The sequence below is a fragment of the Quercus suber genome, unplaced genomic scaffold (genome assembly GCF_002906115.3).
Source record: "Quercus suber isolate HL8 unplaced genomic scaffold, Cork oak 2.0 scaffold_264, whole genome shotgun sequence".
NCBI lineage: Eukaryota > Viridiplantae > Streptophyta > Magnoliopsida > Fagales > Fagaceae > Quercus > Quercus suber.
Genome location: NW_027069720.1, coordinates 468,325 through 484,563, shown reverse-complemented (window position 1 = coordinate 484,563; position 16,239 = coordinate 468,325). Strand labels below are relative to the sequence as shown.

The following is a 16,239-nucleotide window of genomic DNA, read 5'->3' as shown; positions in this document are numbered from 1 at the left end:
GAGTCCCAAGTACTTCTGCAGCCACTCGATTCCAACTGTACAATATTAAACCAACTGTGAACAAGACTAAATAAGACTTAATACAATGTTTTGATCATGGTTTGCCAACATTACAAATTAGAGTTCTAAATACATAAAATCCTAAGACCTTAGAACCTAACAAGATCCATTTACGCTTTTAAATCTTCAATCTCTATTGGTGACTGAAATTTTCGTAGCTTAAAAAATTTTTAATTAAAAAAAAAACCCTTAGAATTGTACTCATTTTGTAGTTTTACGATGGGTCATTTTGTAACATGATAGGCATTTGTGTGAAGAAAAAATCTTTGAAGTTCTATGACTGATAAAAGAAATTCTCACCAATCTCTTTTTATAAAGAGATGGGTTTGTGCTTTTTTTATATATCCTTCATAATTGTATTATCACGAAGCAGGTCCTATGGATTTAGATTGGTACTACCGATTCCCAAAGTATGAGTGTTTAATGTGTTAATAATTTCATCTCATTGGCTTCTACACATGACAGCAAAATTAAAAATAATTAGATTGTACATGTGTATAGTAAAACTGGACTCCAATTTTAAATTCTAATTGAACAATTGGAATGATAATATATGATAGTAACAACAATAGGAAAATTCAAATAAAATTTCAAATTAAATTGTAACAATTTGAATAAAAAATTCTAGTAGAAAGAAGGGTGGAGTGATCCACTCCAAGAAGGTGACCAAACTTGCGTAAATATAGAATAATAAATCTCTCTCCGGAAAATTTACATTGTTCATAACCTTTACCTTCACTAAAAATTTTAAAAATATAGTGACTCACATCTGCCATCCAGACATCTACAGCCGGGTCCTTTCCAATTCGTGTGAGATTCCATTAATCGCTAAGTTCCTTTGTAGCCTGCAAAAAGTATCATCCATCGGTCCACAGCAGTGCTTTCTTCATTGTTATAGGTGTCAAACCTAAACAAAAAGCCAAATATAAGGATAGTGAATTTTAGGTATAATGTGCATCTAATCACATATTAGCAATTTATAACAATTGTAAAGATGCAAACTTTGTAAGTGAATAGTAGACAAAACTCAGTGTCAGAACCAAGAAAAAAGCACTTTAATCCGAAACTCAATGCAAATGTAAAGATGTAAACTTTTTAAGCAATTTATAACAAAGATGCAAACTCTGGCTTTGCTATCTTTTTGAAAATTATGCAATATATCCAAACCAAGTTCTTATCACCGATATTAATCTCTTTGGTTTTCACGTTTAACTGCAAAATCAAGAAAAAACTTAATTAGTACAGTAACTCACTTGACCTGATACATAGAAGTTGTTTTAATGAGAATGACCCTACATACATTTGTCTTTTTGGAAATTATGCAATGTACCCAAACCAAATTCTTATCACCAATATTAATCTCTTTGGTTTTCACATTTGACTGCAAAATCAAGAAAAAACTTAATTAGTACAGTAACTCACTTGACCCGATACATAGAAGTGATTTTAATGAGAATGAGTCCACATACATTTAGCCTCATAATTCAAAATTTAACTTCAATTTCAGATTTTAGACACATGGCACAAAATTAGAATTCTAATTTAGTGTGTACACGTGGCACACAATTAGAGTTCTAATTTAGAATTTAATTTCACACTCTCTCTGCTTCACCTATTATTATATATAGATTTTAGAAATTCATGACTTAAAAAATGTGTAAGTTGTAATTCTTGTGATAGCGTGCCCTTAATTTGATACACATTACGATAATGTGATATTAAAGTTTTTTGTTTATTTTATTTTTTTCTAATATTATCATAATCTAAAATTACAAAATATATTACATCATCTTAATTTCATAATCTTCCTAAATAACGTAATGTTTTATTCTTATATTAAGATTACATTAATGCAATATTACCATAATGCAATGCAATGTAACATCACAGCAAACCAAACTCCCCTAATTGGATCTAGACTCTTCATTTTTTATATCAAATAATTTACTTGTCATAAAAATTAAAAAATTAGATGGAACACATAGCGCAAAATTAAACTTCAATTAAAAATCAATATAGAATTTAATTGAATTAAGACTCTTTGATTTTTACACCTAATAATTCATTTGACACATAAATTTAAAAATTAAATAAAAAACATTACATAAAATTATATTTCAATTTAAAATTTAATTAAATTTACTCTCAGTTTTGACTCTATATATTGAAAATTTTTCAACTTCTTCAAACTCTTTCCAAACCTGATTTCAAAATAAAAAGTAAAGAAATAACACATCACTGAGATATGTGTGTAGGACCCATTACTTTTCCTCCCTGTAAGTAAACTTCGAGGTTAAGTTTTATAGCTTGTCAAAAAAATAAAAGTCACTTCTTTCTTCTGTTTCGTTTTGCTTTGCTAAAGGTATACTTTCAGCTCTGAAGTGCCTCATACTACTTTTATCTACCTTAGTTTCAGTTTACAAAAGTGTTTGGTCTTCTCGTTCCCGACGACCATGTCGAACAAAGGAGAGGGTCCGGCTATAGGGATTGATCTGGGTACAACGTATTCATGTGTGGCAGTGTGGCAAAATGAAAGAGTAGAGATCATAGTGAATGATCAAGGTAACAGGACCACTCCCTCTTACGTTGCTTTCACTCCTCGAGAGCGCTTAGTAGGTGATGCCGCCAAGAACCAGGTCGCCAGGAACCCCACCAACTCTGTCTTCGGTAATCTTCAAAGTTTTTTTGTTTTTTTTTTGGCTAATGTTATTCTAAAGCACTTACTTTTCTTCTCCCATTAATGGCCTTGAATAATAATTCCAAATATATTCATTTTTATTTTTATTAAATTGTGATTAAGTCAAGAGAAAAAGATAGTGTTTCTAACTTTTTTCTTTTAATCAAAAAAATTAAAAAGTTAAAAAAAAAAATACAAAGATTTTTTTTTTACCTCAAATTAACTGTAGATTCTATTACATCCGAGAGAATCCATTAAGAAAGGGGATTTGAACTCTATACATTTCCGTTATAAACAGAGGTGTCAGTTGAGTTACCACTTGCCAATTGGGCCAATGTAATCACTGTTTAATTTTGATCTTAAATTCTTATTACTCACCATTTAAATTACTTTAAGAATGTTTAATAGAATTCATATATCATAACGTCATCTATTCAGGGTTCTATGTCGGAGGATAAGAATCCACAACTTCAACAGAAAATTAAAAACTAAGAACTTATTTCCATTTCCGAATCAATTATGAATTCTTTGCTTTAGTAATTGTAATTTTCAAGATTTTAATTAAAGTTCTGTATATAAATTTCAAACTTGTATTATCAGCTCTAATCAAAATTAAGATTTTTACTTGAGATTACAATGTTGTCAACAGATGCTTCATGTGCCATATTTTTATTTTTTATTTTTTTCCCCTCTTTTTATATCGTCTTATTAGGCTCATGGGCTACAAAATGTCCTCTTCTATTCCTTAAATTCGCGAATAAAAAATATATTTGTAAGAAAAAAAAAATCAATATGTAATCTTTCTTCTCCTTGTGCTCCATTGTCGTGACAGTTTCTCTCTGCTATTAGAGGTATCTATTTCTTAATAGGGTATTACATTGCAGATGCAAAGCGGTTGATTGGTAGGAGATTCTCTGATCCCTTGGTTCAGAGCGATATCAAACTTTGGCCATTCAAGGTCATTGAAAGTTCTGGTGATAAGCCTATGATCGTGGTCAATTATAAGGGCGAAGAGAAGCACTTTGGTGCAGAGGAAATCTCATCTATGGTCCTAAAAAAGATGCGTGAGACAGCTGAAGCCTACCTGGGTACAACTGTGAAGAATGCAGTTGTTACTGTCCCTGCCTACTTCAATGACTCCCAGCGTAAGGCTACAAAGGATGCTGGAGGCATTGCAGGCATGAATGTCCTGCATATAATCAATGAACCAACTGCTGCAGCCATTGCTTATGGTCTAGACAAGATTGCAGACAGTATTGGCAAGAGAAATGTGTTAATTTTTGATTTGGGTGGTGGTACTGCAGATGTCTCACTACTTACCATTGAGAAAGGTGTCTTTGAAGTGAAGGCCGTAGCTGGAGACACTCACCTTGGAGGTGAGGACTTTGATAACAGAATGGTAAATCACTTTGTTGAAATATTTAAGAGGCAGCACAAGGTGGACATTGGTGTGAACTCCAGAGCTCTACGGAGGTTAAGAACTGCTTGTGAGAAAGCCAAAAGGATCCTCTCTTGTGCAATTGAGACTAACATTGAAGTCGATTCTTTATATAATGGTATTGATTTCTTTTCAACTATTACCCGTGCCAAATTTGCGGAACTCAACATGGATTTGTTCAGGAAGTGTATTGATATTGTGGAGAAGTGCTTGAGTGATGCTAAGATGGATAAGAGCTGCGTCCATGTTGTTGTTCTTTCCGGTGGTTCTTCCCGAATTCCCAAGGTGCAGCAGTTGTTGCAAGACTTCTTTGATGGGAAGGAGCTTTGCAAGAGCATTAATCCAGATGAGTCTGTAGCTTATGGAGCAGCTGTTCAAGCCGCAATCTTGACTGGTATGAAAAATGAGAAACTTCAAGACATTGTGCTCTTAGATGTCACCCCTCTGTCCCTTGGTGTAGAGGTTTTTGGAGCTGAGATGTCTGTTGTGATTCCAAGGAATACTGCCACTCCCACCGAGAAGGAAAGCATCTTCTCCACTGACGTTGACAACCAAACTTCTATGCTTTTCTCTGTTTACGAGGGTGAAAGAGCAAAAACTTGCGATAACAACTTGTTGGGACAATTTTATCTTCCTGGCATTCCTCCAGCACCCAGGGGTGTTGCCAACGCAAAAGTTTGTTTTAACATTGACAGTAATGGTATCTTGAATGTTTCAGCTAAGGAGATGACTACTGGTGTGATGAGGAATATCACTATCACCAATGATGAGGCAAGACTGTCCAGTGAAGAGATTGACAGGATGGTCAAGGATGCAGAGATTTACAAGGTCGAAGATGATGAACACAGGAAGAAGGTGAAGGCTAAGGCAGCTTTGGAGAACTATGCCTACAACATGAGGAATACTATCAATGATGAGAAGATTGGTGCCAAGCTTGCCCCTGCAGCTAAGAAAATTATTAAAGATGCTGTGGGACAGGCCATTCAATGGTTAGATGACCTCCAGCTCGTGGATTCAGAACTGTATGATGACAAGCTAAAAAGGCTGGAGAGCATTTGCAATCCCATCAGGAGTTATGGAAAACAATAATAAATTTGAGCCAGACCCTTTCAACCAAATGATGATAGTTATTATAGTCCGTCGTAACACCTTATCGTTTCAACCAATATAATGGTTCGAACAATGTTACCACTTATTAGTGTTACTATTTTGTCTTTGACTAAATTTTTTTTTTTTGCATTCTAGCGTTTTCTTGTTGGTTATTTGTCATTTGCAGGCAACGGTTATAAATTTTGAAGACGTGTCCACTGATAAGGATTTAGGTTCAGGCCTTCAACCCATAGTTTGGTGTCGTTGAATTCTGTTTCAGTATACAGCTACACAATCGAATTTGAAAGGTGTGAAGTGTGAACAGGTAAAAATAAAATGAAACTGGGTAAAGTAGAGAAGTACTACCGAGAAAAGCTCAATTGAAGTAAAATAAAACAACAAAAAATTTTAAGCCTTGTTCAGTGAGTAAAATCAGGCCCAACAAAACACAAAAAGTGTAAAATCTTCCTAAATCTTGCAGAAACAACACAAAAATAAATGTGGATTTCATTAAACTCCAATTTCGACAAGGCTTGCTTTAAACTGATTTTGACACAAGCTTTGCGTTTATTAATTGCTTTACTGGTTCGGCCTCTATGAGAAACTGAATTTGTAATTAAAATCAGAATTCTGTTATTGATAGAATTGATCTGTACATATAAATATACTCAGAGCCAAAAACAGAGCACGTGACTCTTTTTTTTTTCTTTTTTTTTTTTGAGAAGGGAATACTTGTTGTATTAAAATCAAGACTTTGGAAAATCATCTAGTACAAAAACACATGATATCTGTTGGAACACACTCCAACATACATAACTAACAACCACACGTGAGTCACTAGCCTACCTTTAGTTATATACAGAACTACAAGTAGCTTACAACACAACTCCAACTATGCTACATCCCTATTCTGTCATTTAGGTGTGTCTGTGCAATTCTTGATTCTCTTCAACTGTGCAACACTAGATTCAGTTACTAAACAATCACTCAACTCTTCAATCTTCATACTTGTTGCTTTGGCACCTGCTCTGACATCATCAAAATGTCTTGCTTGATCTGGCACACATTGACGCTGCCCTGGTGCACTATCTGCTGCACTGTGTTGCAGCCTGAGCTTCATCAGTGTAGCAGCTGATGCACCTGCTACATGCTGGTGCTGCCTTGGTGCACTGTCTGCTGCACTGTGTTGCAGCCTGAGCTGCACCAGTGTGGCAGCTGATGCACCTGCTGCAGAACTGGGAACTACAACTTAAGGACTTTGATAGCCTCTTAAAGCACTTATTTCAGTCAATGTATAATAGCATATGAGGTAAATTTGGGACATACAACTCTAAAAATCACCCAAATCAGTCTATATACACCATTACTATTCACATGCAATTTTTTTTAATACTTCTTTACACATAGTCGACAGAAGAACATATAGCTTGCCGAAAACCACTGTTCACCCTCTTTGTCTCTGTCTCAGTCTCAAATCCGATGAGATCTCAATTAGATTTGGTGAGATCTTGAACATATTCGACCAAATCCGGCAACTCACCTCACCTTTCCTCCTTCATTGATTTCTACTAAATCTAATCGTCATCCATTAGAGCCCAATTTGACTTGACCTATGGTTATTGGAGGTCAGAGGCGAGTCTCCTATTGGAGGTCCAGGTTTAGTCTAAAACCAACCCAAACTGACTCAAAGATAACCCTAGTGCAAGCCTTGGATAGAAATGAGGTCAGGCCCAATTCTTTTTCTTTTCCCCTGTTTGGGCTGAGCAATAACTTTTTCATTCAGCAACAAAAATAAAATAAAATAAAATAAATCACAGTGGATTCAAGCTTGAAACCTATTATATTAAACACAACCCATGTTTTTGGCCGCTTATAATCAACAAACTATCAAGTGTTTGACTAACATCTTCTGTCAACATCTCAAAGACTCAAACTCCTTGCAGCCTTAAAGTTTCAACTCTAGTTCAGCCTTAAAGTTTCAACTCTAATTTATCTTCAATATGGAATATTCAAGTGTGAGTAGTGTATTCATATATGAGATATTAATAACAAGATTGAGTGACAAATAGTATCTCTATATATTACACTAACTACTTAATTGAACTCTTCTCAAAGTGTTATCTCCCCAACAATAGGTATTATATAATTAGCCACACAAAAAAGTAGAACTAAATTGAAGGTATAATATTTCTCCATGGGATACCTCACACTTGGATGTGTAATTACATTATATTAATTATATATCCATTTGAATAATATAGTTCTAGAGTTTTTTGGCTAAGTGTATGTTTAACTACAAATTAAAAACCTAGCTTATTAATTAAATTATCTATTCTTTGCGAGTCATACTATTTTTTGTCTCAACTTTATTTCAAATAATTTAACTTTATACTTTTTGAAAAAAAGTCAACTTTTAGCTTTTTCTATCACATTATGCAAATAAGCTATTAGAAATCAAAAAAATTCCCAATGAATACTAAGAGCAGGTATGGTTACAGAGTTTCACGAAGCATTGCATCATCTCTAGAAAGTAGGAGCCACTAAATGAAACATTTTTGGGAACAGAAAGAGACAAATTGGAATCATTAAAAAGGAACAAGTATTGAAACAACCTTTCAATGGCTAAGTGTCTCATAGTCTTCTTTCAAATACATTGTTTTGGTTCACTAAAAGCTCCCCATTAGGAGCATATAAGGATACCGTCTTTAACCTTTCAGTACATAAAGTGCCTTAGTCTTCGTTCATCTAGCTACTTCATTTTGTTGTACTTAAGCCGTTGAACTCCTCCTTCCAGACAACAATGGCCAACGACCAAGGAGAGGGACCGGCAATTGGGATCGATCTGGGTACAACGTACTCGTGCGTGGCAGTGTGGCAACATGAACGAGTAGAGATAATAGTGAATGATCAGGGTAACAGGACCACGCCCTCCTATGTTGCTTTTACTCCTGCCGAACGCTTGGTTGGTGATGCTGCGATAAACCAAGTTGCCAGGAACCCAACCAACTGTGTCTTTGGTAATCTTCAAAAATGTTTTTCATAACTTGGTTTTCACAATTTCACTTACCAACATCAATTCATATACTAAAGATATTGCGTGTCTGTGCCTGTGTACTTTCTTTTATGTGGACATATTATTTGGTAACTAGTTTGAGGAATGGAAATTATATATTTGGTCGACTGTGGAAAGAGGATTGTAGACGTTGTTGTTGCTGACTTGCTGTTACTTTGTCTCGGACTGTATGTGATCACTGTTAAAAGCTTTATGTTCTTAAATCTTTATTCTCATCCACCAACTACTTTGATTTTTATTGCTCGCGTGTATGATATACTCTCTTAGAGAAAAGGAAACTTATTTTCATGATTTTTCTTGTTTTTTATTTATTTATTTATTTTTTTTACAAAATTATTGTGCATTTTCATTTTAGATAGTTCACACTTCACAGCAGAAAACTAAAGGAAGAAAAGAAAAACATTTTAAATTTATAATTTAGGGTGCCTTAACATTTTTTTTTCTTGAAAGTTGCTAAACAAAATAAATCTTATAATTTCAAAAGTTAAAAAAATTAAACTATAAAGTTATAAATAACAACAAATTAAATTCTAAATTAAACCATAGGGTTTCAACAAGTAATGGATTAAAGCATCAACAAATATTTACTCCCCAAGCACAATGCTATTTCACTTAAATTGGTTGAGGTTTAATTTGTTACTTTTTTAAACTTTTCATTTTGAATCCTTAGATTTAAATTTGTTATTTTTTAAATTAAAGAGTTTAATTCATTACACCTTTAAACTATAGGGTCTGAAATATAATTTTCACCACTTAAGTCACCTTAAAAATGTTTAGTAGCACTCATTTATGATAATGTCTGCATTAATTGAGAGTTCAACATCAGATAAGAATTCAGGACATTAATAGTAAAAACTATTAAAAGAACTAATAGTTTTTTTCCATATGCATCAATTATGAATTCTTTTTGCTTTAGTAATTGTAAATATCTAGATGCAAAGTGATTAATTGGTTTAACAGCATTAAATCTCCTACCATTTGATTGATTGGTGGAAATGAATGCAATTGGTGGCACATGTCAAAGATATTACAAATTTTACTACAAAGGATTCATGTACGAAAGTGTCTTTTTTAGCTAGTAGTTTTTCCTTCTTTTCATTTGAGGTATTTGTTTCTTAAAAGGATACCATATTGCAAATGCAAAGCGGTTGATTGGAAAGAGATTCAGTGATCCCTTGGTTCAGAGGGATATCAACCTTTGGCCATTCAAGGTTGTTAAAGGTCCTGGTGATAAGCCTATGATTGTTGTCACCTATAAGGGCGAAGAAAAGCACTTCTCTGCGGAGGAAATCTCATCTATGGTCCTAAAAAAGATGCGTGAGATGGCTGAAGCCTACCTGGGCACAATTGCGAAAAATGCAGTTGTTACTGTCCCTGCCTACTTCAATGACTCCCAGCGTAAGGCCACAAAGGATGCTGGTGGCATTGCAGGCCTTAATGTTCTACAAATAATTAATGAACCAACCGCTGCAGCCATTGCTTATGGTCTTGACAAGTCAAGCAGCATTATGAAGAGAAATGTATTGATTTTTGATTTAGGTGGTGGTACTGCTGATGTCTCACTACTTACCATTAGGAATGACGTCTTTGAAGTGAAAGCCGTTGCTAGAGACACACCTCGGAGGTGAAGACTTTGATAACAGAATGGTAAAGCACTTCGTTGAAAAATTTAAGGAGCACAAGGTCAATATTAGTGGGACTTCAAGAGCTCTTAGGAGGTTGAGAACTGCTTGTGAGAAAGCAAAGAGGATTCTTTCTTCTACAATTGAGACTACCATTGAAGTTGATTCTTTATGTAATGGCATTGATTTCTTCTCAAATATTACCCGTGCTAAATTTGTGGATCTCAATATTGATTTGTTCAGGAAGTGTATAGAGCTTGTGGAGAAGTGTTTAATTGATGCTAAGGTGGACAAGAATTGGGTCCATGATGTTGTTGTTATAGGTGGTTCTTCCAGAATTCCCAAGGTGCAGCAGTTGTCACAAGACTTCTTTGATGGGAAAGAGCTTTGCAAGAGCATTAATTTGGATGAGGCTGTAGCTTATGGGGCAGCTGTTCAAGCTGGAATCTTGACTGGTATGAGAAATGAGAAACTTAAAGACATCATTCTCTTTGATGTCACCCCACTGTCCCTTGGTGTAGCAATTCGTGGATCACAGATGTCTATTTTGATTCCTAGGAATACTGCCATTCCCACCAGGAAGGAGGGTTTCTTCACCACCTTCTCTGACAACCAAACTTCTATATTGCTCACAGTTTACGAGGGTGAAAGAGCAAGAACTATGGACAATAACTTCTTGGGGGAATTTGAACTTTCTGACATTCTTGAAGCACCAAGGTGTGATCCTAAGATAAAAGTTTGTTTTGATATTGATGCCAATGGTATCTTAACTGTTTCTGCAGAGGAGATGACGTCTGGTGTTGGGAGGAAGATGACTATCTCCAATGACAAGGCAAGGTTGTCTAGTGAAGAGATTGAGAGGATGGTCCAGGACGCAGAGATATACAAGGTAGAAGATGAGGAATACAAGGAGAATGTTAAGGCTATGGTAGCTTTGGAAGACTATGCCTACAACCTAAGGAAAACTATCAATGATAAGAAGATTAGTGCAAAGCTTGCCCCTGCAAGTAAGTAAAAGATGGAAGAAGCTATTGAACAGGTGATTGAGTGGTTAGATGGCCTCCAGATCATGGATTCAGAAGAGTATGAGGACAAGCTGGTGTTGAATATTAGCTCTGATACCATGTCAAATGGACAATATTATCAAACGCAATGTGTTATACCATGTTATGTATGCTAGAGTGGATGCGGAAGAGGAAGCATAGAATAGGAACATCAAGAACACAAGGGTTACGTGGTTCAGCCTTGACGGCCTACATCCACGGAGGAATCCCTTAAGGGCTACATCTTTATTGTATGAGAGTGAAGTACAATAACTTGTGTTATAATGAACCTTAACATGAGTATATATAGGCGACTAAACCCTAGACTACTAGTACAAGCAGGAATGGGCTTGGACCTATTACGTTGGGCTAATATGACTAATATATATCTTTAACACCTTCCCTCAAACTCAAGGTGGAAGCTTGATGAAGGCTTGAGGTTGGATAAGCATGAGAAGATGACTTGGAGATGTTTTGAAGAATGCCTTTGAAGAAACCACAATGAAGAATGTGCCAATTGACCAATTTTAGAGTTTCAAATGAAGAAACAGAGTCCAAAATTGGAATCTACGCGAAAAACTGAGCAGGATAGGCCCTTTCGAAAATTTTGACTTTCGGTCAAAGGTCAAAACAAAAAGTCAAAGTCAAATAAAGTCAAAGTCAACATATCAGGGTCAAAGTCAACGGATACATGGACCAGGTCGGTTTCGGGTTTTTCGGGTCGGGTCACGGATCGGGCTGCAAAGCCGCTAACTCATCCTGATGACGTGGTGCTGACGTAGACTAGGGCTGATGTGGCAACAGCTTGCGTGGTGCTGACGTGGCAAGATGACGTCATCAGATGACGTCAGCATTAGACTTCAGGCGCATGTGGCACGTGAGGTTATTCCACCGGCGCGTGGAGAACTCCGGAAGGCGTGTGAGAGCGCGTGCGACGGAGATTGATGCTCGGACTTCAGGGTTTGGCAGATCGCCGAGCTACGAGGCCGTCATGGTGGCGCATGTTGCCGGAGAAGGATCTGCTCCTGAGGAATCCGAGGCGGCGCATGAGCTACAATGGAGGCACGTGGTGGCGCGTGAGGCTGCCGTTGGTGGCCGTGTTTCTGGGTTTTTGTCACGGGAGGTCATGGAGCACGTCTGTGGTATTGGTTTCATCAGGCGAGGCATGGATTTGCACAGATCTGAAAAGTTAAGTCAAGGCTTTGCTTGAGTTTGTGGATTTTGGACACAGCACTGAGCCATGGTGGCTGCAAGATGCCGTGGAGTCTAGATCCAGCAAACAAGCATGTGTGACTTTTGATGGTGGTGTGCACGTGAGAATATTCTTTGCTTGCTAGAGATGTTTGTTTGATGCCAAGAACGAAGTTTGGCTTTGATACCATGTTGAATATTAGCTTTGATACCATGTTAAATGGACAATATTATCAAACGCAATGTGTTATACCATGTTGTGTATGCTAGAGTGGATGCGGAAGAGGAAGCATAGAATAGGAACATCAAGAACACAAGGGTTACGTGGTTCAGCCTTGACGGCCTACATCCACGAAGGAATCCCTTAAGGGCTACATCTTTATTGTATGAGAGTGAAGTACAATAACCTGTGTTATAATGAACCTTAACATGAGTATATATAGGCGACTAAACCCTAGACTACTAGTACAAGCAGGAATGGGCTTGGGCCTATTACATTGGACTAATATGACTAATATATATCTCTAACAACTGGAAACGCTTGAGAGTATCTGCAATCCCATCATTGCGAAGATTTTGTAGACACCAGCAATAAATTTGAGCAGCACCTCTCTTGTCACAACAATCACAACAATACAACATATTATGACTTTATTTTCCCAAATCTTTAATTCTACTATTTGCTAGTAATTTGGACTTTGTTGGAAATTATGATAATATGATTTCTAATTTCTGATTTTGCCATTTTATATCAATTGATGAGGACGAGCATGAATCTGTCTAGCCCTGTTTTGGAATTATCCTGTTTTAGTTTAGAATTGTGCCATTGAAGTTTTAAGGTATCAATGTAAATGAAACTCGGGTATGATATCAAACTAATATGCCATTCCGAGAATTGAACTGTTATATATGGTGATGGACATGAGCACAATTTATTTTGCGGACAAGCAGTTAGTGAATGTCCAGAACTCTTATGCAACATAAAAAAATCCTGTCAATTTGTTTGGAGTTTAAAGAGTATATGTATAAACCATCCAATAGTAAGTTACACAGGATAAAAGGGAACAAATTGTTCGAGCTCAAGATAAAAGGTAAGCTTGTATTCGGTAAATTTTTTAATTTTGTGATGGAATTGACATAAAATAATAGACCCTAAATAATTTTCATTTGGGTTGTGAAGAGAAGCAAAGGAGGTAGACAGACACAACTATCAGCTCCTGAGTCAATCCGAGAATACCATTACCAACACTAGGCCTTGGGATTTTTCTTAAAGCCTAAGTGAGGATATTAGTTTGTCTTGTATGTCTTGTCCTGCCATACCATACAAGAAGCTGTTAAAGGCAACCTATTAAATTACCTCTCCCCACATTTTCCTTTACCATTCCTCTTGGATATTACTACTTGGTCATCAAAATTAAATTATATGAGTTGATCAAAGCAACTTGTCCCTCTAACGATAATTCTTCACGTACTATTTTGTGGAATTAAAATATGCAACTTTTCTCTTGAAAGACAGAGGAATCAATGTAGGGACTAGGAACTTCATTATGCAAATACTGAATCCAAAATGCAAATATAGAGTAAAAATTGATGAGCATTGAAGGGTTAGCCTCACATGTACGGTGGCTTGAATAATGTTAAAAATGCGTCCATCTGATTGCACGCATGATCCAGGGAACGCTACATTCCAAATCAATAATGAAACATCCTCATTTCCTTGGCTCATAATCAATAAACTTATATAGCTAGGGGGATGTCTATTAAAAACAAGGTGTTGCACACACTATGTGTATACTGTTTTCATGAACTAAAATCATGAGTTAAACTCACAATTTCAGTTCGTGAAAACACAGTTACATTGTAACAGACTTTTCCCAACTTTATATGTTAAAATGCTAAATATTGGAGGGACAGCTAGATTATGATATAGTCGAGGACTTGAGTAATTAAATAACTGAGAGAAAAAGAGATGTTTTTAACATGACATAATATTATCTTTAATAAATTTGGCACTCTTATTTTTGGAGAAATCAATATGATAACCTAACCAAAAAAGTGCAATAAAATAAAACCAGAACAGTCAAAACAAAAGAAAATAGTTGCAGGAATACAAAACAATAGACAAATTAGCGCAATCGCTCATGGAAAGTCCATTGTAAACCAACAGATCACTTGGTTCTTTGAGAACGTGGGGCAACATGTTTGCCTTTTCTTTTTTCCTTGTTTTTCTTCACATCAACATAGCCTTCCTCTTCTTTCATATTGGCAATCTGAATTGGCGCAAAGTTATGCACATATGGTAAAATACGACTTGGTAAACAGTTACATGCAACACTGTAGGTCTTTAAATTCCTTTCTGTAAACTCATATCTTATAATAAAACCTGTTTTCCACGCATAAATCATATTGGATTCAGGGTTGAAACCTATTACATTAAACTTAACGCGTGGTTTTTACACCCTTATATTAGTCAACGAATTAGCAACTCTGTTGCTGACATCTTCTGTCGACATCTCAAACTCCTTGCAACCTTCAACCTTCGACTCAAGTTCCTCCTCGTCACTGATAGAGAGAGACCAAACAAGAAAGTCATCATTAAATCCATTGCAATAGCAGAAAAGTTTGTCATTGGATTTCCAGAGTGACCTTCCTAGCGGAGCACGAGGAGCCTCAATCAACTCGTAGCAATTCTGTGATTTACTTTTCTTGTTCAAGTGAAATACAAGAATGTGACCTTCGAGACAATCCCAAAATAGACTGCCATTGCATACAAGCTTCAAACCCATCACCGAATAGTGGCATAAAGGTGGAAGTCTCTCCTCCAATTCCTTCCACTCACCCGTTTCTGATGAAAAAACAGACAACTTGGAACAATAGTCATCGTCTTTCGAATTAAAAATACGAACTATTTTAAATTGAAGATAACCAAAGTTGGTTGTGTCTGCGAGTAACCCATAATAGACCAGGGTAGATCGTTTGGTATAAGGAAGAATGACATGTTTCTTGGTCAAAAGGATTACAAACGAACCATGTTGTTTTGAACATTGTCATCCCGTAGTATTTGCAGATCCCAGTGTAAATGCAGCAAAGTAATAAACCATTGCAAGAATCAACAACCTCGACCACATCGAGGCAATCACTCTTTAAGAAACTGAACAAAGAATTCACAAAACGATCAGCTTCAGGTTTTATGGGAATAAAATTAATGTCAGCGTAACATTGACCACTCTCGTTGTGCCACCATTCCCAATTCATTCCAAAACTTTGGTGGAAGAACCCCGCGAAATTAGTTTTGCAATTACGGAAGTGTTTGGCTGCGAAGTCTGGCCTTCTTGTCAAGTTGTTGATGCCTTTTGACACACTCCTGATGTTGCATACGTCTTTTGCTGGCAGGTGAGAGAGTACTTCCAATAAGATTTCCTCTGAGAATTTTGGGAAAACATCGGTTTGTTCTTGGTTGGTGATCCAGTTTTCACTGTCTATGGTAAGACTTGAACATTGTTTTTCGCTTCTTACAACTTTTTCTTTGCCCTTGCTCTTGCGCTTGCCCATGTTCTGTGCTCTTACAAGAATTTGATTCAAGCGTTTACACGATTGAAAGAAAGAACAAGAAATATATATTGTGGCAGGAGTCGGTGCGAGTCAGGCTGTAATTGGCTTTTTTTTTGTATTAATTCGAATCCGAATCGAAAACGAAACCGACTCAACCTTTTTTTCTTTTTCTTTTTTGTCCTCTTTTTGATGAAGAAACCAAACTCACTTTAGCAATTGGAATACTTGAACAGGAGTTCTATACTTTTGTTTTTTTTTTTTTTTTTAAGGAGTTCTACACTCCTGTTGATTTCACTCATGTTTTCTATAAAAATAATAATTATTAAAGTAAGTAGACATATATATATATATATATCTACACCGAATTTTAATTAAAACTAGAAATTTAATTATTAAATAATTTAAAATAACAAGTGATTATCTTTAATTCACAAATTTTGAGTAAGGGAGTTTCTTTTTTTTTTTTTTTTTTTTTTTTTTATGAGTAAAAAATT

The 16,239-nt window shown here is 35.9% G+C and overlaps 1 protein-coding gene and 1 pseudogene across 1 annotated transcript; both read left to right on the top strand.

Moving 5' to 3' along the window:
• Positions 1–2,391: 2,391 nt before the first annotated feature.
• On the top strand, positions 2,392–5,414 carry LOC112020958 (heat shock cognate 70 kDa protein). Its single transcript, XM_024053530.2, has 2 exons — positions 2,392–2,727; positions 3,622–5,414. The coding sequence occupies exons 1-2, from the start codon at positions 2,514–2,516 to the stop codon at positions 5,262–5,264; spliced, it is 1,857 nt and encodes a 618-aa protein (XP_023909298.2). The 5' UTR covers positions 2,392–2,513; the 3' UTR covers positions 5,265–5,414.
• A 2,634-nt stretch (positions 5,415–8,048) lies between these two features.
• LOC136070843 (heat shock cognate 70 kDa protein-like) lies at positions 8,049–11,044 on the top strand (annotated as a pseudogene).
• The last annotated feature ends 5,195 nt before the right edge of the window (positions 11,045–16,239 follow it).